Source organism: Pecten maximus, chromosome 14, assembly GCF_902652985.1.
Source record: "Pecten maximus chromosome 14, xPecMax1.1, whole genome shotgun sequence".
Lineage (NCBI taxonomy): Eukaryota > Metazoa > Mollusca > Bivalvia > Pectinida > Pectinidae > Pecten > Pecten maximus.
This window is the reverse complement of record NC_047028.1, coordinates 4,774,907-4,800,843: the sequence shown is the minus strand read 5'-3', so window position 1 is coordinate 4,800,843 and position 25,937 is coordinate 4,774,907. Positions and strand designations below refer to the sequence as shown.

Genomic DNA, 25,937 nt, shown 5'->3' with positions numbered 1-25,937 from the left:
TAAGCGCTATTTGAAATGAAAACTTAATGGTTTGGTCCCCACCTGTTACCATACTGTTTTGACTATTACTGGCGGTCATTCTTTATTTATAGAGTAATGCTATACAGATATGGACTTGTTTCTCTTGGTTTACGTGAAGATCCTTTTGTAGTTTTCTTTATTTCCTCGACCATCGTCGGAAACCCACGAGACTGTCGATCGAGTCCCGTGGGTTCTCCGACATAATCAAGGCGAAATGGAGTGATTCCAATCCAGTATATGGTAATTATCATCATCATGTATTCTGTATATTGACAGCTGCTGTATGGTATAAAATAGGTAATTTAGATCAGCGTATTTAAACAGGTGCCGTTTCTATGTTCCGCTGTTCATGATCATGTTGTTTTACATAATTGTTAATGATTTGTCAAAATATCTATTTATTAAATAAACATTCGTTATGTTAAATTGAAAAAAAAATTGTTTTGTTATTGATCGGAATATCTGAAAAATGATTTGATACCAGGAATAATTTCCCTCGGATCTAATGCCACGCTCCTGATATATAGGTTGCTACAGTGTACGTGTACATGACATGGCAGATAATTCAAAGAAGCAACTTGCCAACAGCGACATGACACTACCAGCTAAGAGCCTAAACTACTGTACGAGGGCTGATTGATAAGTTGTGAGCCTCGTATTGAAGGAGGTACTCGAGGATGTTTTTTAAAGTCCTGCTATTCTCTGACTATATAAGGCCGTGTACCCAAGGACTTGTCTCTTTTGGTAAGTTTATATCGACGAGGTAGCACTCTAAAGTAAACAAGACAAGCAGCTTTTGCAAAATGGACAAAATCGGTTAGGGTTAGGGTGAAAGAGTCTGTCATTGCCATGGCTGCCATTCACGATTGTCGCATTAAATTGATTGAGCATTCACCTTATTCACCTGATCTCGCTCCATCAGAATTTCATCTATTTCCAAAACTGAAAACAGCTATTTCAAGCATCCTTACCCTAACCCTAACCCTAACATGCAGCGGATGACTTTCTGAACAGCAAAGAAAAGGATTTCTATAAAAGTAGCATTGAGGCCCTTAAACACCGCTGGCAAAAGTGTATAGATCCTGAAGGCGATCATGTTGAAAAATAATGCAATATGTCCGGCAAAATTCAAATCTTTCAATATGAGGCTCACAGCTTATCAATCAGCCCTCGTAGCAATCGTTCTAGATGCAATTTCTCTACATGCTTGTAGCTTGTAACTGGCATGTAAGAAACTGAGGTTTGCCAAGATGTCGGGTGACGGAGGTTTTAAAATCAAGGAAATTACCAGCCAGCAATATTACGAAAGAAGAGCGCGCTGTGCTAATGTAACTGAATGTGGACAAATATATTACTGTACTATTTTACCAGGAGACAAAGGAAAGGCGTCAGTTGTCATGAATACCGACGGTTACTCGGACAAAATTGTGGTCCTGCTCAAGGGCAATACAGACGAAATCAGAAGATAACACATTCTTACAGTCATCCTATCGAGATTAAAAAGAAAACGAGACCAACGAATCGCAGTGCAAACGCCACTGCACACCACCGTAAACAGTAAACCCATTCTGGACTATAATGCTTCCAATGATTACAATGTCTCCAGGTCTCCAACAGAAAATCTGCGAAATCAGAACTAAATCTCGAAAGACCTGGCAGGAAGCATGTCCACAGCCCTCATTTAAAAGACGGAAGAATTAATTTGACATGCAGTATAAATACATTCTTAATCATTGTCCCTTCACTTCCGAGCACAAAAGGGCTTTACAAAAGTGTTTTGCCGTCGAAGTGACGAAATGGGTAGTATACGTCTTACACTGGTAGTACCGTTAACAGTACACACGAGATAACATGTTAAATATTTCTTATATACCCGTGTTACGCATGTGACTAAACATGATTCTGAGGGAAAAAATATGGACAATTTCTGGAAAGATCACGATTTGAAATACGATCTTACAGCGTGTATATATAGTGTAATATTATGTTTATTCTAAATTTATATTGATGTGGACATAGAGGCAGTGTTGCCTCCGTCCAATGTTATCCTATTCTATTAAATCCTATCAAAACAAACAACACATTGGTAATACTTGGCCCGAGTTTCCTCTAGCTCTGACACCATGGTGTCAGGGCCAGACTGGGTAATAGGTAATATAAATAAGTAATACTATGATTTGTTTTTTTGCGAAGTAACAACAAAGGCATATATTGTTGAAAAAGAGCATTTACTTTATTAAAGGGATTATTGGTCTATTACCTTAGATTTCAACCTCAGGAAATGTAGAATTTGGCCTATGAATAATAGGATATATCCATAATTAAGCTGCAGTGACTTTTAACTTTTGTAATTAACAGCAAGTTAAGCTTTGTGACATACTCATAGATAATACATATGTGCCAAATTATAACAGATACATACATTGTTATTGTATCTTAAATTTATGATGTATTAAGGAAAAAGGATGGGGGATCTTCAATATAAAAACTCAACAAACTTCAGCACAATTCATCACCATATTTTTGTTCAAGTGCCCCAAGCCATAGTAGACCTTGCCAGTGTGTGTGCTTTACATTTTTAGCTCACCGGTTACGAGTAACCGTGAGCTAATGCTGTACCCCCGACGTCCGCGTCGGCGACGGCGACGGCGTCCCTACCCAAACACTTTAAAGTTTTTGGGGGTATGTTTTGGAAAGCTTGTAAGTCCACCCCTTTTTAGTTTGTTATATACGTGTACATTCATTAGAGGTTTAGGAGTGATATTATTGCAAAATCATACAGAAAAAAAATGTGATTTTTCTCGTATTTTACCATTTTGTGGACTTAACTATTTTAGCACCAAAATCCACTTTTGAAGTTTTTGGGGTAATTAAGTTTTTGGAAAGCTTGTAAGTCCAAAAGTATACACCTCGCACCCTTCTAATTTGGTTTATACATTTATCAGAGGTCTAGGAATGATGTTATAACAAAATCATGCAGAAAAAAATGTGATTTTTTTCGCATTTTACCATTTTGTTGACTTAACTTTTTTGGCACCAAAACTCTATTTAAAGTTTTGGAGGTAAGTCCAAAACTTTGCACCTCACACCCTTCTAATTTTGTTTATACATTCATTAGAGATTCAGAAGTGATGTTATGGCAAAATCATGCAGAAAAAAGATTTTTTTTTTGCATTTTACCATTCTGTGGACGTAATGTTTTTGGCACCAAAACCCACTTTTTGGGGGTCAATTTTGAAAAGCTTGTAAGTCCACACCCTTCTTATTTGGTTTATACATCCATTAGAGGTCTAGGAGTGATATTATGTGACGTACAATTTCAAAATGACATACATAAAAAATGAATGTATAGTGCGATTGCTGTCACCGGTGAGCTTTCGCAATCATTGATTGTACTTGTGTATATTGAAAGCACATAACCTCGCTGAAGCTATAAATGCAAAAACAAACAGTGAAACAATAAATATCTGTCAATACTTATCAATGCCAAGCTTCGAGCTGCCCCAGACGTGAATTTGGTAAACATTGGGGAACACCAAGGAAGCATATTCTGCTGCATTACAACACCCACAAAACCTAGAGGACCGCATGTAGCGTTTCTACATAGATTTATGACGAAGACCTTCCGCCTCAGACAGCCAGGTCCCCTGAAAAAGAGCGCCATGCACGTGTCTCATCAAACCAAACCAACAATGCTTTCAGGAAGACCTGCCGTCTCAGGTCCCCTGAAAAAAAACAATGCTGTCAGGAAGACTTGCCGTCTCAGGTCCCCTGAAAAAAAACAATGCTGTCAGGAAGACTTGCCGTCTCAGGTCCACTGAAAAAAAACCCCAATGATGTCAGGAAGACTTGCCGTCTCAGGTCCACTGAAAAAAAACAATGCTGTCAGGAAGACTTGCCGTCTCAGGTCCCCTGAAAAAAAAACAATGATGTCAGGAAGACCTGCCGTCTCAGGTCCACTGAAAAAAAACAATGCTGTCAGGAAGACTTGCCGTCTCAGGTCCACTGAAAAAAAACAATGCTGTCAGGAAGACCTGCCGTCTCAGGTCCACTGAAAAAAAACAATGATGTCAGGAAGACCTGCCGTCTCAGGTCCACTGAAAAAAAAAACAATGATGTCAGGAAGACTTGCCGTCTCAGGTCCACTGAAAAAAAGAGCGCCATGTCTCTGGGCTCATTAAACAAACCAACAATGCTGTCAGGAAGGCTCTGGTGTATAAACTCCTACAGAGAAGTAACATTACTACAAAACAAGGCCTGTCGATATTTTCTTGGAGCATCGAAGTTTTCCAGTAACTTGGCCACAAGGGGCGACATGGGTTGGACGTCAACTACCACGAAACAGACTATAAACGTTTTAAAATTGTATTTAAGAATAAAAAATACGGAAAGTGATAGGACATTGAGTAAAATTCATAAATGGTTCATAATCTAATAGTAAAGACTAGCTTAATGGAGATTATTTCAGCACAAAAGTCATTAAACTGGTAAAAATGAGAAAGGTCAAAGCAAAATTACCAAATCTTGATGCTGACAGTTGGCAAAATATATTGTGAAATGATGATGGAAATGGTAATAAATTACGTCTATATAGAACCTTTAAGTATGAGCCTACAACAAGCGATTATATGAAATTTGTTAAATTTAGGGCGAAAAGAGGTCTGTTGTGCAATTTCAGATGTGGGTCACTTTCCCTAGAAATTGAAAAGGAACGGCATGCCAAGCCGATTTTACCCATGAAAACAGAATCTGTAAATATTGCTTATCAAATGAGGTTGAAGACGAAGTTCACTTTTTAATACGATGTAATTTTATGATGATTTACGCTGGCCTCTTTTAGTTGACGTTAACAAATATGTTGATCTTAATAATATGGTCAGTTTTAATCAGTTCAAATATCTATTAGATAATCTCCCCCAAATCTCCTCGCCAATCAGCATTATGCTATGTGGAGGAGAAGAAGCAACTTTTCGCAGCTTTTTATTCATGTAACATAACGTAGCTACTTACTGTACCATGTTTAATAGCTTGGGATAACCTTATCTTATTAACTTTAAGCATGCAATATCTTATACTTTGTTTTGTTTTAGAGTGTCTAAATAAGTCATAAATGGCTGGACATAACTTACTTTGAGAGAAATATTTTATGATGTATTTTATATGTTGTAAGGTGTTTGCCACTTTAATAAACAATTGAACTTGAACTTGTGTCTCATCAAACCAAACCAGCACTATATGCTGTAAGAAAAACAAAAACTAATCTGTGGTATTAGATATATGTCGCCTCAGACATTAATATGATCAAAGCCACGATGACCTGTACGTTCAATTAGTATTATTTCTTTGAAGATATTCAATCAAGCATGGCGGTGATTAGTTATTCAGCCCTAGCATACAGGGACATTGTAATATACGCTGCCTCAGACATTCCTATTTAACATAAACTGGAGTACTTTGTATATAATAGTAAGTGTGGACTACCTGTACACTACATGTAATCGGTTACCTGCGTACCATCAAACACGCAATTCTAAAGTATCGCTGTAGTTACATACGAAGCAGAGCCGTTTATTTCCGGATATGAACCCGACGACCCGTTAGGCAAATCGTTCTGTAATGTAGCTGAAAGCAGTTCTAACTTATTTATTTATTGACCACAGTCAATGGTAAAAAAACTTGTTGACCAAGATTTTAACAGGCTTTTAGCTTGCACCAACCTTGGACTGAAAAGCTTCAAATTCTCAAAGTTAAATCATGAGTGCGACAGGACCTGTGGTCGCAAAGCTGATTTGGAAAGGCACCGTAAGCGCTTCCATAGTGACCCGACCGAGCGTATGCAGGCGCGACCACAGAGTTCCAGAAAACCAGAAACATCGCCGACTCGGACTCCAAAGCAGAAGAAGTCAACACCCGCAGCAGAAGGCGGAGAGAAACCGCCAGCTTCCGCAGCGGTAAAGGAAACAGGAGCTGCTAGGGGAATAACGCCTTTGTTGACAAGCGCTGAATTTGGACCAGACCCGGACGTGTCCCTCACGATGGCAACGCGCCAATTCCAGGTGGAGATAGTTGTGTCACCAGTTGCCAGCAGTTCACCGAAGGGAACTGCTCCGGTGAGCACCCCGGTGAAAGCATTGGTATTTGATGACAACCCTGAGACAGCTGGAATCCCAAAAGAACAGGAGGACAAGGGGGCTACTGTCAACACGACCATTCCGGAACCGGTACAACGAAGCTGTGGAGTGCAGTGTAACGTCAGAGTAAAGCATCACCGCCGGGAAGAGTCGACAGTCAGGACAAAGGTTGTTGACGGGGAAACTGTCCAAAGGTCCAGCATTCATGTGGTGACGTGGGACGAATTGGAGGAGATTGTTTGAGGCCAGTAGATGAGACTAGGATGCAATTTTTGTGTTAGTAAACGTGCTCAAGAAATTATTTTTTTCTGTATTGTGTAAAAAAAGGTAATTTAAATGTGGTAGCGAGGTTGTAAGTATGGTGTTAAAAAAAGTGAGGCAGTGTAAGAAAGTATGAATGGTCAGTAAGTGTGTGATAAAGTGAAAAGTTTGTTTTCGACATGTAAACTGTATGGTAGAGATATTGGATTGTTATTTGCTATTGTATTGTGAGAATTTTATTGATGTATATTTTGTCAGAAAAATGTAGCGTTGGCCGAGACGTCCAACCCGGAGGCTTGGGTAATGTAATGTTTTGATGTATAATGTATCTGTAAATTAACTAATTGTAAATTGATATTTATGTAATGTAATGTTTTGTTGTATAATGTATCTGTAAATTTACTAATTGTAAAATGATATTTATGTAATGTAATGTTTTGTTGTATAATGTATCTGTAAATTAACTAATTGTAAATTGATATTTATGTAATGTAATGTTTTGTTGTATAATGTATCTGTAAATTAACTAATTGTAAATTGATATTTATGTAATGTAATGTTTTGTTGTATAATGAATCGTTAAATTAACTAATTGTAAAATGATATTTATGTTCGGTATATCTACATAGCATGTTCCGAATAAGATTTACCTGTATTCGCTAGATCATATTCTATTGTATTGTTCACCATGTATAAGCTTGTCATTGAGTGGCCGATCACGTGCACGAGCTAGTCGTATTGAAATGTAGTCATGCGTAGCACACCTTTGATGTTAGTCAGGAGTACGGCTATATTGTTTAGGTTACATTACGGGTATATAAGGTCGGAGAGTTCGGTTCTTTGCTCTCTTCCGCTGGGGTCAGAACAGACAGAAGGTCTATAGGTGAGACATGATTGATATATAGGAATGCAGTGAGGAAAACGCACTTAGTCAGAGGTCCAGTATTGCCATAGTTAACAGTATCGGGGTTGGCGCGGACGCCGGGAAATTATTGGCGTAAGGGGTATCGCGGACGCCAGGGGTTTGGCGGAAGGTTGCCAGGGCGCCTAGGGTCGTACTGTTGGGCGTGGATGACGGCGAAGTGAGTTCCTCCTCATTAAGTTTCCCTAGCTTTGCTATGAGTTACTGCAGTATATCATTATTGACGCCAGCGTAACGCCCGTATTTTGCCAGAACGCCAGGTAGCGCCGGGCGCATAGACGCCTACAACTCACTCAGAGCCGTACTCCCAGTGTTAATGTAGTATGTTTGAAGTTTGTTCCATGTCATGTCCTGCTAATATATGTAATTAAATGTCTTATATCTGTACGATCCTTGTTGTTGATTTCGTTAACAAAAACATTGACTACAAGAATACGCCAACTTGGCAGGGAGACGCCTTGAGGAGTTTTAACAGCTGAGACAACACTTCCCGGCAAAAGGAGATAATCCTTTACTCATAATCCGAAGGGCAAGACTGTGAATTGGAAAAGACCTTTTCTTGTAACGAAAGCAGTTTTGGCTTTATCGGCCAGTATTATTTTTGTCGCACTCTCTTCAAGCTTCTGCGTATCCCCAGATGACCCCCATTTCGCTCGTCATGTATTTGCTTCAAAACAGTTACTCTTAAATGCCGAGGCACTACAACCTGCCAAGACAGTGTCTGTTTGCTGGTGTCATTCCATGACCGACATACAACCCCATTTCTTATATGGAATCTGTCGAACTGCGCCCAGTAGGATTTCAATTCGCTTCCTGCTGCGCCCATATCTTTCCAGTCTGGCCGTTTTCGATTTTCTATCCAAGACTTGAGTGATAAAATTGCCCTGTCCTTTTCTTGGTCGTCCTGTAGAGACATTTTCGAAATGTCTTTCCCTTGATCATTAGTTGCAGCACGTACATGCTTTGCCCCTGAGCCACCTTTCCTTGTCTTCTTGCCGCACTGAGGGCATGGAATTCGGCTAAGCCCATCTGCGTTCCCATGTTGTTTACCAGGTCTGTGCTGAATGTCGAATTCAAAAGTTGACAACGTTTCGATCCACCTTGCCGTCTGTCCCTCTGGTTCCTTCTTTCTCATAAGCCAACGCAGCGCGCTGTGATCTGTTCTTACCAAAAACCGTTTGCCCGTCAAATAGTGTCGATAGTATTGCACAAAGTAAACAATGGCGAGCAACTCTTTGCGGGTTACGCAGTAACGTTTTTCACTCTTAGTCAGCGTTCTACTTCCGTAACAGATAACGCGTTCCTGGTTATTTTGTATTTGTGACAAAACTGCGCCTATACTTGCGTTACTTGCGTCCGTATCAAGAATAAACGGCAACTCAAAATCAGGATGGGCTAATATAGGTGTTGCTGTAAGCTTTCTTTTCAGAATATCGAAAGTGTTTTGGCATTCGTTTGTCCAGACAAACTTTTCAGTCTTACCCGTTAGTTTGTGTAGTGGTGCCGCTAAACACGAGAAGTTCTCGATGAATTTCCGGTAATAGCTGCAAAATCCTACAAAACTTCGAACTTCCGACGAATTTGTTGGTACTGGCCACCCGTTAACTTTTGCCGTCTTTTCTGGATCTGTCTCTATCCCATCCTTTGATACAACATGTCCTAGGAACGACACCTTTCGAGAAAACAATTTGCACTTCCGTGGTTTCAGCTTCAGTCCAGCTTCAGCTAGGCGATCAAAAACCTTTCTCATGTTACCCATACATTCTGCGAATGTCTTACCATGTACAATTATGTCGTCCAGGTATATGAAACACACCTCCCATTGAAGTCCAGACATAACAACATCCATAAGGCGCTCAAAAGTTGCCGGTGCGTTGCATAATCCGAAGGGCAAGACTGTGAATTGGAAAAGACCTTTTCTTGTAACGAAAGCAGTTTTGGCTTTATCGGCGGGATCCATGGCAATCTGCCAATATCCCGACGAAAGATCCAGAGTAGAAAACCACTGCGCACCACAAAGTTTGTCAAGTGAATCGTCAATTCTGGGCAAGGGATACGCATCCTTAATAGTTGAGTCATTCAAAGCGCGATAGTCAACGCAAAAGCGCGTACTGCCGTCTTTCTTTTTAACAAGAACTATTCCTGAGGCCTACGGACCACTTGCTTTTTCTACAATTCCCCTTTCCAACATTTCATCAATCTGACGGTCCGCTTCCTTTTGAGAGTGAAAAGGCAAACGCCGTGGTGGCTGTTTGACCGGTTTCCCGCCTCCTGTATCGATTCTGTGTTTAACGAGGTCTGTTTGGCCAAGATCCTGATCGTTTTTGGAAAATAATTCTGAGTATTCACACAAGAGTTCTTTTACGCCTTCAGCCTGCTTTGCATCCAGATTTTCAATGGTGCCTTGGTATAGCTTCTGCAGGTGTTCTGGAACGATCTTTACCTGTCTACACGTTGTTACCTTCCGAATAACTTGTGAAATAGGTTCAAATTTGCCTACTGTTGTGTCTTTATAGAGTACCTGGATTTCGTCCGTTGGATTCAGTAGTCGAACTGGTATGATCTTGGTACCTTTGGTGAGTGTCCGCCCTAAAATTGCGTGGCCAGTCTTGTTTTTTTCTTCTATAGGTTCCACTATCCCATACGTCTGTTGAAGACCTTTGCTGTCCAGCTCGCCTCTCACAATTACCTCATGCCGTGGCAGTATGGTAGTGTTTTCTGTAAGACTAACCCTGCTGCAACCAAATTTTCCAATTAGACGGCAAGGAATCACTTTCCCATCGACAGTCAATGTGTTTTGCTTCAAGTCCACGTGACAATCGCTCTGACGTAAGAAGTCAAGGCCTAGAATACCATCCGCTGTAATATCTGCAACGATAGCCTCCAGGGTTATAGCATGCTTGTCAATGTCAACTAGAAATTTCGTCTTCCCGAAAATTGTCATTGGTTCGCCGTTTGCCGTCAGAATTTCTCGCGGAAATTCCTGTAACTCAGGCCTATCCCTTTCTGGAATATTTTTATAAACATCATACGAAAGCAGTGTTACAGTGGCACCTGTATCAACAAGAAGATCGGTCATCAAACCATTAATTTCTGCATTGACATACATCCCTGATTCCATTTGATGATACCCCGCACCTATGTTAGCTCTTCTTGCGTTATTCTCGGCTCGCGAACTTTGTCTCTTAGGACAATCACGTTTATAATGTCCAGGCTCCCGACAAAAATAACAGTTACGACCCCTATTGCTCCCGGGTCTGCTTCGGTGCTCCTTCAGAGATTTGACTTCATTCGCCAATTCCTCGATCATGTTTCTCAACGTTGTTATATCATCGGGTTTAGTATCTTCTTTGACCACTTCACTCAACCCAGCCGTCCTTGCGTGCGGCTTATAATCTGATCGACACCTTTCTGCCTTCTCGAAAGCTTCTAATTCTACGACTGATTGGACGGCATCATTTAAATCCGCCGGTCTACTCTGTTGGACACGTATTCGTAACTCGGAACTCGGTAACGCGTCTATGAAAGCATCTTTCGCCAATATTTGCCAAATGTCTGGCGTTGCGCCGCGATACGCCAACTGAGTAAGTCTCAAAATGCCTTGTGCTAACTCAGGTAAACTTTCGCCGGGTTTTGCGCAACGACTCTTGAGCTGAGTACGGTATAACTCGGTCTGGTTTGCGGGAGAAAATCTCTGTTGTAACGCTCCGCACAATGAATAATAATCGGATCTTTCCGTAGTTTTCATGTTCCCGAGTACGCCCTGCGCCAATCCGCGTAAATTTACTGCCAAATACATTCCCTTCTCTTGATACGACCATTTGTTTATCTCAGCGCACATGTCAAAGTGTGTTTTAAAGTCTATCCACGACGTCGAACCATCGTATGTAGCTGATTTTACTCTCCCTGTTGCCGGTCTAGGTACTTCGGTACTTGTTGACTTCCCATTCTCAGTGTCTGCCCGACGCCAGCTTTTTGTGTCATTGTATAATGTTACTCGCGGTTGAAACGGTGTCATGCAGAATGCTCTTTTATATGCGGGAGTGTCATTGCTTCCACACTCATCCGTCCATGCATTGCTTTTGAACAACGGCGTAGACTGTTCTGGGCCATCGCAAGCTGTCAATACCTTATCACTCTTAGGTTTACGCCCAGGCCGACCGTCAAATTGCCGATCTTGCAACATTTCCGATGTTGCCCCTATCCCGCCATACGCATATTCCTTAGGGCGGGTGCCATGTATTTTATCCGCATAACGTGGGCCTTTTCTCACACACGCATGCGTTCCCTCCTCCGCTGGAGTCGATGTAAGTTTCTTACGCCCTTCACCAGCGCCTTGTAAGCTTTCAAGGTCAGACTCTAACTTATCCACCGTCTTGTAAAGCTCCGATAGTGCATTCATCTTTGCTAACGCCAACTGTAGCTAATAACAACAATATCCCACCGCTGCCACCAAAAATGTAAAGGATTATCTCCTTTTGCCGGGAAGTGTTGTCTCAGCTGTTAAAACTCCTCAAGGCGTCTCCCTGCCAAGTTGGCGTATTCTTGTAGTCAATGTTTTTGTTAACGAAATCAACAACAAGGATCGTACAGATATAAGACATTTAATTACATATATTAGCAGGACATGACATGGAACAAACTTCAAACATACTACATTAACACTGGGAGTACGGCTCTGAGTGAGTTGTAGGCGTCTATGCGCCCGGCGCTACCTGGCGTTCTGGCAAAATACGGGCGTTACGCTGGCGTCAATAATGATATACTGCAGTAACTCATAGCAAAGCTAGGGAAACTTAATGAGGAGGAACTCACTTCGCCGTCATCCACGCCCAACAGTACGACCCTAGGCGCCCTGGCAACCTTCCGCCAAACCCCTGGCGTCCGCGATACCCCTTACGCCAATAATTTCCCGGCGTCCGCGCCAACCCCGATACTGTTAACTATGGCAATACTGGACCTCTGACTAAGTGCGTTTTCCTCACTGCATTCCTATATATCAATCATGTCTCACCTATAGACCTTCTGTCTGTTCTGACCCCAGCGGAAGAGAGCAAAGAACCGAACTCTCCGACCTTATATACCCGTAATGTAACCTAAACAATATAGCCGTACTCCTGACTAACATCAAAGGTGTGCTACGCATGACTACATTTCAATACGACTAGCTCGTGCACGTGATCGGCCACTCAATGACAAGCTTATACATGGTGAACAATACAATAGAATATGATCTAGCGAATACAGGTAAATCTTATTCGGAACATATTATGTAGATATACCGAACATAAATATCATTTTACAATTAGTTAATTTAACGATTCATTATACAACAAAACATTACATTACATAAATATCAATTTACAATTAGTTAATTTACAGATACATTATACATCAAAACATTACAATAAGCAAACATTTAAACAATGACACAGTACCTCTATGAGTAAAATAATTACATAGAGGACACTAGTGGAATGAAAGTCCATTAGCTTTCACTTCAATTAAGATTACAATCCTAACATTAACAAAAACATTAACTAAACAGATTATACAAATTACTTTGTGTTACATAAATCAAAATGTAGTTTTCAGCACTATTCCTCGCCAGATCATGCACCTATCTGATAGAAGCAAACGCGAGTGGATGTAATGCTTGGTGACACGGACACTTGACATGCCGGCGACACGACGAGTGCTAAGGAGGTTTACATTACTATGGGATCTGTTCTGTTCCACTATTACAACACGTATGGAACTCGAACACTATACATACACAATGAATCCTATATCAATACATTTACGTGATATATTAGTGATGTCAATCTACATCCGTTTCTTCTCTTTCTGTAGCCTTGCATTATATCTGACTATCACAGCTCAGTTGTTCAAAAGGTGATTACACCTATCATAGTTTAACAACAATTTAAACATTCTGATAATATCATTTCTGATAAGACAAACTTGAGAGAATTTTATGAAAATAGAGAGCCAAATCATATCCCGAATGTGGTATGGTTTCAATTTACTGTGCATAGCTTGGCTATTAATATTTAAAGGAAAAAAATAAATTATTTATGATATATAAAGATAAACAATCAACAGTAACAGTACACTATATACAATAGAACATTGAATGCGGAAGACAATCATTGTATATCGATCTAGAGCCGTCATATTGATACGGTTAACGGAAGCGTGAACCTTCAGGGACATCAGCCAGCCATTACGTAGTATAGGTTCAGACAGTCACTATGATATATGGTGTTCATACTTCTGTGTGAATTACAATGATAACCTTACCAAAGGTCTACTCACCCTAATAACTGATAATTTAAACTGCTAATGACAAACTTCAATGATTGCTACCTATATCATTTTATTTTCATACAAAATATACAGCAGAATGGAGATAAAACCGATAACTAGTTTACCAATCGATTGTCATTGTTGATATTTAAAGTCCTCTATTGAATATTGGTGTGTTTGTCTGTCTTGCACGAATGGTTCCAAACCCGGTAGTAAAATTCGCTGTGTTTGTTGGGTAATCAAATGCAGGCATTTGGTGAGACGCTTGTGAGGACAAACCTGGACGCGACACACCTGTGAACGTGTATTATCCGGAATGGTTTCGTGGTGTAGTTAGTTAGGTTCCTTTGACAGTAGTTAAGAATTCTGTGTACCATCGTCAGTTAATCAGGAGATAGTAGTCAGTATGTAGGTTATAAAATATAGGCTGCCTCCATATAAAGGATACTGACAATAGTTGAATAGATATTCCTAATTGGGGTAGAATTCTTCTTTAATTAATTCTTTGGTGTCTATAAAGTATCAAACATGGCGGATAGCAAATATCTCCGCCATACGTACCATCCTAACACTGAGAATACCCCAGTGGGACATGTGGAAAGTTCTCCTTTGGGGAGATCCCTTGGAGTCGGTGCTTTCCAAGGATTCGATAGCTCGGATACAAACGCGGAGCTTAAAACAAATAATGAAGTTGCGATGATGCTGAGACGATCGGTAGTTTATACAGGAAATCGAAATACATTTACCGCTGACCTGTCGAACCAGAACACTGGAAAACCTAACCTACCCCTATTGAGGGAAGATGTCCTACCGGCTAACCGAAACCTTTATAGACAGGATCGACTTAGAGCAACTATGCCTGCCGGAAAACTAACTGGGGAATCAAATCCTCCATTTAGACCAGGGTTGTCAAGAAATGAGATTACTGATAAACTGAGTGATTCTGATGATGTGACGACCCATAGAAGTAGTGACAACGAAAGTCATCATCAGAGGGATGTGGACAGTAATTATAGGACAACAGGCACGGTTCCATTCCATACAAAAGAGAACAAACGGGCGACTAGGAAAGGGAAAAGAGGAAGAAAGAAACAAAGGCGAGAGGACGAGAATGGATACGATGACGAAGCTAGTGTCTTTAGTCGAAAGGTAGGATTAATATATATCATAGATGTTGTTATATTGTTTTTGTGATTTAATCATAGTCATCCTGTTCCAGGGGTTCCATAGCCAATTCAAATGTTCAGATACTTCCATATTGCGGATAAAATAACCTTGTTTGATCCTTTGATGTATCCAAACGAATCTCAAGGGCGTCATACTCTTAACTCCAGGTCGAGCTTGATAATTAAAATATGTGATTTATTTGAATTTCCATCGCTGTAATGAATTGTACGTTATTATATGTTGTATATATGTGTAATGAATGTAATGCTTATGAGTTGAAACGCTTAAGGTTAATAAACATTGAAACATTGTTAACTCGAAGTTGTCATACCGTTGACTTGAGGTTGTCATACCGTTAACTCGAAATCGTCATACCGTTGACTCGAGGTCATCATACCGTTAACTCGAGGTCGTCATATCTATAACCCAAGGTCGTCATACCGTTTACTCGAGGTCGTCATACCTTTAACCCAAGGTCATCATACCATTAACTCGAGGTCGTCATACCGTTGACTCGAGGTCGTCATACCGTTAACTCGAGGTCGTCATACCGTTGACTCGAGGTCGTCATACCGTTAACTCGAGGTCGTCATACCGTTAACTTGAGGTCGTCATACCGTTAACTCGAGGTCGTCATACCGTTAACTCGAGGTCATCATACCGTTAATTCTACATGTATATAGTTTCCCTCACCGTCCGTCTTGTATGCGGTCATACATAGAATACGTAACACCATTTGTCAGCAATCTAGCGGCTTCATTAATTAAGGGATTTTTATCAAACTTCATTCATAAGGCCGAGTTTCGGAGATTTTAGGTCAAGGTCAAGGCCAAGGTCACTGTTACTTTATTGTTTTAGAAAATCCTTGTGAGCGCTCTAGCGGCATCTTTTGAGGGGATTTGATCAAACTTTGTACAAATATTATTTCTATGTATTTTATTATCACCAATATAGAGGACCAGGATATCCGGACAATTTCATGATTCAGGGCTTTTTGGTTAAGGTCAAGGTCACTGTCGCTGTTTTTAGCAAGGGCCAGAACAGCTTTAGCATTATCCATATTATGCTTGATACTTTTCTTATTTCACTCGATATTAAATTATTCTGTTCATACCCCCCCCCTCCCAAATTTCTTTCCCACAGACACAATGCGTTATCAATGATTTATGGCAACACCATGCTGTTTGTAGCAAAATATTTACAACCTTGGATTGTAAACTATTAAGTCATGTCTCTTTTGAAATAGATATATATCATTTAAATCAATATGTGCATCAATAGAACATGCACATACATTTACATATTACATGCCTTCTACACCTGTGTATCAACAACTAAAACGATTCTTAATACACGCATGAAGTACGTTCTCAACATCAAACGTGGTTGTTCCACTGTAAAAATGGATATGTTCAGTTGCTTCTATTTTTATGAGAACTCCTTCGTAAAACTTACACCTTAAAATGCATCTAATGGAGAAATGTATGCACGTTTGCTCATTTCAATGATAAAATACATGAAAAAAATGTGGAATCTTGATTCATCGAAAAATATTAGAAAATGATTTGAGAACATTTCATTGGTTGGCATAACCCATTGTCAACTACCAGCACCTCGTGACAAATATCTTTGACTATATACAATCTGTAGGTCTGTACGAGGAGCCATTATAATCAGTCTGTCATCATTGGTTTTCATTGATTTTCCATATTTAAGGATTCGAACTCGTGTATTAACTTCTGGTTGAAGTCTCAAATGCTGTGTGTCTCATATTGAAACAAGAAAATTCCAAAAATCCAATATAACGCGAACATAGGTATTAGATATTTTTTTTACTACACAAAACTGTATTATTTAAAGTACCGTAAGTACCAAGCAAAGGCTGTTTGTTTTTAAATGTCTGTTGGCGATTCTATTGCACCAGGAACAATATCACTAGATTACCCACGCACTGCTGTATTCATTATACACCGATTATATAGTCTACTTCAAAGTTAGACAATGGAACCGGCCCTATTATAATGTCACTATATAAAAACTCTCATGCGGTAGTTGACTGTTTTACGTATAGACAACTTTGGTATTTTTTAACTCATACACATTGCATATTCAGACGATCTTAATAGCCTTTTAAAGTAGTAATTTTACTTGACAATTGATTCTTTAAATAATACTAAGACATGACGACTTTCGACAGTATATGACTTTAATATTACGATTTTTGACAGTATATAACTTTAATATAACGATTTTTGACAGTATATAACTTTAATATTACGAATTTTGATTCACATTTCCAATTTTACAGTTTTAAAAAATGTGGTCATGTAATCATACATCCATAATACATTTATAGAATAAAACATAAATATAAACATACATTGTATTATCCAATACAATCCGTATTTTACTCATGGACATTTCCTTCTCCATACATGTATTAATACCATATACATCGTATTGATATTTCAATAATACGATATTCGATATTGGAAACTCAGTGCATGCAATCAGCTAATTTATTTAATGACAGGACATTCCTGTCTGGTGTTGGCAAATTCCCCAGTCATGTGTACACATACGTAACTCGATCTCTTGACCAATCCCACATGGATTGTCTGGGGGAAAAAAAATCCCTTTTCAAAAATAATCCACTCTACAACCCAATTACGAGTTGAAACCTAAATGTCTGAATGAGAGACCGGCGTTTTCCTTGTTTCTAAGGGTCCTATCTTAAAAAGTCACTATGTTGTAAGATATCAACATTTGATTAAAAATTATTTCCCTCCTAACAACCCGGCCAGAATTTCACAATGTTCTTCCTTGAAGAAAAAAAACAACAACTTTGTAACCAACAATGCTATCGTAGATTGGATCAAGGTACAAGAATTGGAACGCTGCATTGGTTTTGTTCCAATACATAACGTCATTTTATAAAATGTATTTTCATATATTAAACTATGAGCAACCTTCACATTTCCCTATGTATAGGATTTATTAGTTACAGTTTTCAATATAAACACGTAATTTTACACATTTCCTAATTTCTTGTTATATATTCTAAGCAAAGGCAAATGTGTATGTTTCTTACAAATGCAATATGATACTGTAATTGTAAATATGCCCGTATCAAGTACAAACATTCACTTTATTTTTAACATAATATAGCATATACAGGTTCAGTTAATGAAATTATTCTGTATAATTCTCTACATCGACACACTGCATTCTTATACAACTTTGTTCTACAATGTAGCCTTTATACTGACACTGGTGGTGTTCTATAATATAGCCTTTATACTGATACTGGTGGTGTTCTATAATATAGACTTATATACTGATACTGGTGGTGTTCTATAATATAGACTTATATACTGACACTGGTGGTGTTCTATAATATAGACTTATATACTGACACTGGTGGTGTTCTATAATATAGACTTATATACTGACACTGGTGGTGTTCTATAATATAGACTTATATACTGATACTGGTGGTGTTCTATAATATAGCCTTATATACTGATACTGGTGGTGTTCTATAATATAGCCTTATATACTGATACTGGTGGTGTTCTATAATATAGACTTATATACTGATACTGGTAGTGTTCTATAATATAGCCTTATAAACTGACACTGGTGGTGTTTTACAATGTAGCCTTTATACTGATACTGGTGGTGTTCTATAATATAGACTTATATACTGATACTGGTGGTGTTTTACAATGTAGCCTTTATACTGATACTGGTGGTGTTCTATAATATAGACTTATATACTGATACTGGTGGTGTTCTATAATATAGACTTATATACTGATACTGGTGGTGTTCTATAATATAGACTTATATACTGATACTGTTGGTGTTCTATAATATATAGCCTTATATACTGATACTGGTGGTGTTCTATAATATAGACTTATATACTGATACTGTTGGTGTTCTATAATATAGCCTTATATACTGATACTGGTGGTGTTCTATAATATAGACTTATATACTGATACTGGTGGTGTTCTATAATATAGACTTATATACTGATACTGGCTGTGTTCTACAATATATAGCCTCATACTGATACTGGTGGTGTTCTATAATGTAACCTTATATACTGATACTGGTGGTGTTCTATAATATAGCCTTATATACTGATACTGGTGGTGTTCTATAATATAGCCTTTATACTGATACTGGTGGTGTTCTATAATATAGCCTCATACTGATACTGGTGGTGTTCTATAATGTAACCTTATATACTGATACTGGTGGTGTTCTATAATATAGCCTTATATACTGATACTGGTGGTGTTCTATAATATAGACTTATATACTGATACTGTTGGTGTTCTATAATATATAGCCTTATATACTGATACTGGTGGTGTTCTATAATATAGACTTATATACTGATACTGTTGGTGTTCTATAATATAGCCTTATATACTGATACTGGTGGTGTTCTATAATATAGACTTATATACTGATACTGGTGGTGTTCTATAATATAGACTTATATACTGATACTGGCTGTGTTCTACAATATATAGCCTCATACTGATACTGGTGGTGTTCTATAATGTAACCTTATATACTGATACTGGTGGTGTTCTATAATATAGCCTTATATACTGATACTGGTGGTGTTCTATAATGTAACCTTATATACTGATACTGGTGGTGTTCTATAATATAGACTTATATACTGATACTGGTGGTGTTCTACAATGTAGCCTTTATACTGATACTGGTGGTGTTCTATAATATAGCCTTATATACTGATACTGGTGGTGTTCTATAATATAGCCTCATACTGATACTGGTGGTGTTCTATAATATAGCCTCATACTGATACTGGTGGTGTTCTATAATATAGCCTCATACTGATACTGGTGGTGTTCTATAATATAGCCTCATACTGATACTGGTGGTGTTCTATAATATAGACTTATATACTGATACTGGTGGTGTTCTATAATATAGCCTCATACTGATACTGGTGGTGTTCTATAATATAGACTTATATACTGATACTGGTGGTGTTCTATAATATAGCCTCATACTGATACTGGTGGTGTTCTATAATATAGACTTATATACTGATACTGGTGGTGTTCTATAATATAGACTTATATACTGATACTGGTGGTGTTCTATAATATAGCCTCATACTGATACTGGTGGTGTTCTATAATATAGCCTCATACTGATACTGGTGGTGTTCTATAATATAGCCTTATATACTGATACTGGTGGTGTTCTATAATATAGACTTATATACTGATACTGGTGGTGTTCTATAATATAGACTTATATACTGATACTGGTGGTGTTCTATAATATAGCCTCATACTGATACTGGTGGTGTTCTATAATATAGCCTTATATACTGATACTGGTGGTGTTCTATAATATAGACTTATATACTGACACTGGTGGTGTTCTATAATATAGACTTATATACTGATACTGGTGGTGTTCTATAATATAGCCTTATATACTGATACTGGTGGTGTTCTATAATATAGACTTATATACTGATACTGGTGGTGTTCTATAATATAGCCTCATACTGATACTGGTGGTGTTCTATAATATAGCCTTTATACTGATACTGGTGGTGTTCTATAATGTAACCTTATATACTGATACTGGTGGTGTTCTATAATGTAACCTTATATACTGATACTGGTGGTGTTCTATAATGTAACCTTATATACTGATACTGGTGGTTTTTCTATAATGTAGCCTTATATACTGATACTGGTGGTGTTCTATAATGTAACCTTATATACTGATACTGGTGGTGTTCTATAATGTAGCCTTATATACTGATACTGGTGGTGTTCTATAATATAGCCTCATACTGATACTGGTGGTGTTCTATAATATAGCCTTATATACTGATACTGGTGGTGTTCTATAATATAGCCTCATACTGATACTGGTGGTGTTCTATAATATAGCCTTATATACTGATACTGGTGGTGTTCTATAATATATCCTTATATACTGATACTGGTGGTGTTCTATAATATAGACTTATATACTGATACTGGTGGTGTTCTATAATATAGACTTATATACTGATACTGGTGGTGTTCTATAATGTAACCTTATATACTGATACTGGTGGTGTTCTATAATATAGACTTATATACTGATACTGGTGGTGTTCTATAATATAGACTTATATACTGATACTGGTGTTGTTCTATAATATAGCCTTATATACTGATACTGGTGGTGTTCTATAATATAGACTTATATACTGATACTGGTGGTGTTCTATAATATAGACTTATATACTGATATTGGTGTTGTTCTATAATATAACCTTATCTCTGCTGGATGTGTTTTAGAATGTAGCCGTTTCTCTAAATCTGTTGGTGTACTTTTAAATTCTAAAATTCTTGTGATGAATAATGACACATGTTCGGAATCTACTCACTTATTTCAGTTCTTTAAGTCAAAATGTATAAAACGTATTGATCGTTGGTGTTATTATTACCATGCCCCTACTCCCATTCCCTGCCCCCCCCCCCTCCCTGCCCCGCTGTCCAGGGTAATTACACACCATCAGTAAAATTGTGTATATCTTAGCCAAGGGTAATTACACACCATCAGTAAAATTGTGGATATCTCAGCCAAGGGTAATTACACACCACCAGTAAAACTGTGGATATCTCAGCCAAGGGTAATTACACACCATCAGTAAAATTGTGGATATCTCAGCCAAGGGTAATTACACACCATCAGTAAAATTGTGGATAACTCAGCCAAGGGTAATTACACACCACCAGTAAAATTGTGGATAACTCAGCCAAGGTTGATTACACACCATCAGTAAAATTGTGGATATCTCAGTCAAGGGTAATTACACACCATCAGTAAAATTGTGGATATCTCAGCCAAGGGTAATTACACACCATCAGTAAAATTGTGGATAACTCAGCCAAGGTTAATTACACACCACCAGTAAAATTGTGGTTATATCAGCGAAGGGTAATTACACACCACCAGTAAAATTGTGGTTATATCAGCCAAGGTTAATTACACACCATTAGTAAAATTGTGGATAACTCAGCCAAGGGTAATTACACACCATTAGTAAAATTGTGGATATCTCAGCCAAGGGTAATTACACACCATCAGTAAAATTGTGGATATCTCAGCCAAGGGTAATTACACACCATCCGTAAAATTGTGTATATCTCGGCCAAGGGTAATTACACACCATGATAAAATTGTGGATATCTCAGCCAAGGGTAATTACACACCATCAGTAAAATTGTGGATATCTCAGCCAAGGGTAATTACACACCATCAGTAAAATTGTGGATAACTCAGCCAAGGGTAATTACACACCACCAGTAAAATTGTGGATATCTCAGCCAAGGGTAATTACACACCACCAGTAAAATTGTGGATATCTTAATTGTGGATATCTCAGCCAAGGGTAATTACACACCATCAGTAAAATTGTGGATATCTCAGCCAAGGGTAATTACACACCATCAGTAAAATTGTGTATATCTCGGCCAAGGGTAATTACACACCATCAGTAAAATTGTGGATATCTCAGCCAAGGGTAATTACACACCATCAGTAAAATTGTGGATATCTCAGCCAAGGGTAATTACACACCATCAGTAAAATTGTGGATAACTCAGCCAAGGGTAATTACACACCACCATTAAAATTGTGGATATCTCAGCCAAGGGTAATTACACACCACCAGTAAAATTGTGGATATCTTAATTGTGGATAACTCTGTCTATGATTATAACACACCGGTAAAACTGTGGATACCTCTTTCTATGTATTTGATATCGTTAATTATAAAAATTATATAATCTGTAAGTAATATATATATCAGAGCCCAGTACCAGGAAGTTTTCCACGCCACAGTTAACATGACAATAACACGTATATAGAGGTAATTTGTTTTTCTAATTACGTTTTACCTGTTTACGAAAACTAGGCCGTAGATCAAAACGCAATGTAGTAAACTCTCTACGGACGTTATGAAACGATGATCATGTTAAATTAGGTGCACATAATTTAGCTAAAATAAACCATGTTTGTAAATTACTACATTCGATATATGTATGGAAGCAATTATTGTTAAAAGTTTTAAATTCAAATATTGAGGTCTTATTTACGGAAAAGGTCCTTTGTATTAATTCTCTTAGAATACTAATATGAGCACTTCCTAGTTCAGTATTACTATAAAATATTGAAATCTTCATATTGAACTTAAATCAATCTTCTAATAGAAAACTCAGAGAAACTATTTTCGAGTTTTTGGTCGCCTCTTATGATCAACACTTAATGTCATTAGCATCACTGACGAGTCGTACAAGGACGAGACAGACGGTGTGATGTCCCTAACATCACTGACGAGTTGTACAAGGACGTAACAGCTGTATGGTGTCCCTAACATCACTGAGAGTTGTACAAGGACGAGACAGACGGTATGATGTCCCTAGCATCACTGACGAGTTGTACAAGGACGTAACAGCTGTATGGTGTTCCTAACATCACTGACGAGTTGTACAAGGACGTAACAACTGTATACATGCATGATGTCCCTAACATCACTGACGAGTACTACAAGGACGAGACAGCGTTATGATGTAGTATAAATAATCATGGCTGTCCCCTATCTTAATCTCAATCTGTTTTGAAAGGTGCTAATATCTTGTGTGTTTCGTACAATCCTTTACCACATTACACTACGGTCGTATCAGTATCCTAGTCTCCACAAGATTAGTACTTTTGGTAGTTAATAATGTTGTAATTGTCATTGATGTCCATGGATGAAAACAAACTCTAAAATTATGTTATTCAACATAACAATTACTTAATTAAACAGCATGGTAGAAGCGATGACAGAAATCCTGACTCGTATTCAATGATGCGCGAAAGAATATCTATCTTTTAAATACATACTGTACAATGAATTTTAATAAAGGACCAGGTGTTACGTATAGAAAAGCGTCTGCAACTTTATCGACTACATCTAACATGTATATCTATAAATGAGGTTAGGGTTTGCGACAACTAGGTATACTACCCGTTACCTAGGTATACTACCCGTTACCTAGGTATACTACCCGTTACCAAACACTTAGATCGGATCTCAAAATGGAACCATGCCATTATCCCAATTAATCTGCAACTCTAGAAATATTGTATTATAAACGTGACTCCGTCAACAATGGAAAATTATCAAGAAAGCCATAATATCGGAAACAACCGTCATGTAACAATCGAATATATATTAGGCGGGGAAAGGTTGATGCTACTATCAATAAATGGGAAGTGCACACTAGAGTAGACACGAAATGTCCAATGCGTTTCTTGATATTTATTCATTACACATTATCGATAAATTTGAAAATAACTTTGCAATAATTTGTGTATGTCTTATATTTTTTTCTATTAATCAATGATTGTGTAAAACAAAATCTAATCAGCAAAGTTTTCACAAGAAGAACGAGGGCCATTTTTCATACTTCCATACCTGGATGTTCGGTATACCTTGAACATTTAAACATACAATTAACTATAACATGTGAATGTCTCCATTGGAGGTTCCGCTATCCCGAAAATGTTTTTAAAAATCTTATTCAAGTCACTTGAGGCTAAAATCAATATTTGCTCTGTATCTTGATACATTTCATTACATCGTTGTACTTAAGTATTGTACTGTTTTATTGAAACTGTACCAGTCTCATTATTCTTAAAAAGTTATATTTAGATATATCATGCAGCATTTCAAATAGGGTCTTTCATATGAAATGCATTACAAATACCAGGAATTAGCAGAGCCCATTCATAGAACTGTTAACCCATGTATACACATTGTTACATGGTGCAGTCTAAAGTTGTATGTTAAGTAGAATTTTTTTTTCTTTTCTTTCCATAATACATTGTCAGTACAAAGGACAATATTACCTGTGTTCTATAAACATAGAGAAAGTTATGTCGGTCGTAAAGGACGACACCGTTGTTGTGAGTTTTCACTGAGTCTACCTGCTAAATTCTTTGTTAACGTGATCATAAACGAATCTAGAAACTGCCATATTTATTTACTTTCGCTTGATTTAACGTAACAATGTCTGAAATGCGACCAGCCTTAACAACGGCTATAATGACTGTAGTTGTAAGATCACTAGAAACTTATTTACCGTAAGACATGGGTTAATTTTGATATATCATGTAAAATGACTGTTCTCCATTCTGTACAACGTACTTATTCATGTTCACGCTGAATTGAAAACAATATAAGTCGTTAATTAACTTTTTGAACAGTTCTATGCATTGTTAATATTTGAATAGTAGTTTTCCAAATGAGAGCATGTATACAAATGTATGTTCATAAACAACAAGCGATTTAGTGTATCAGCTATTGTTGGTGAATATATGTTGATTTGTAAAAAAAAAATGAATAAAAAATATTTCATTAATACTAAGTCAGGATACAAAGACAAAGACACACTCAAATATTTAATTGATATCTGTTACGTTATTGTTTTGATCTATCAATTAAAACGCTTGAATGATTTTAAACAATAATATTAAGCATACAGGTGTAACCGTACCTATTTCTCAGGTAGAGGTTTATTGAAACATTTCTTAGTTAGATTTGGTGACTATTCTTATCTTACATGTTGTATTTAACTTCGGCTAAAGTTCGCCAGTAAGTGGGCAATATATCTGTATCATCAGTTTACTCCGTCATCTTAAAAATAAATTACAGATGTTATAAATTACAAATAAAGCAGTATTTATGTCATCGACAAAACGTTTCAAACATGAGCCATCAATCATTTCTTTAAGTTTTACAACTCACTGAAGTTTTCAAAATCAACAAATTAGCCGATGAAAGTTTCATGAAATGTACCAACAATGCCATAGTTCTATCGTAGTAAGTATACAGAACGTTGGCGCGTTAGTGAGGTTAATGAATGGTGTTGAATAGAATTAGTATTTTGAATGAAATGTAATATTTATGACGATATACCTTAAATGTAATTTCAAATAAACAGTACTATATGGATCGAGAATAAATATGACATATTTAACAATTTCTATTTTATAATCTTCAGACTTACCAA

The 25,937-nt window shown here is 37.6% G+C and overlaps 1 protein-coding gene across 1 annotated transcript in view; it reads left to right on the top strand.

Moving 5' to 3' along the window:
• The first annotated feature begins 13,961 nt into the window (after positions 1 to 13,961).
• LOC117342699 overlaps positions 13,962 to 25,937 on the top strand; it is a 20,609-nt gene continuing 8,633 nt past the window's right edge. Inside the window, exon 1 of the mRNA XM_033904909.1 lies at positions 13,962 to 14,793. Coding sequence (XP_033760800.1) covers positions 14,173 to 14,793 — 621 coding nt within the window. The 5' untranslated portion in view covers positions 13,962 to 14,172. The remainder of the gene's footprint in view (positions 14,794 to 25,937) is intronic.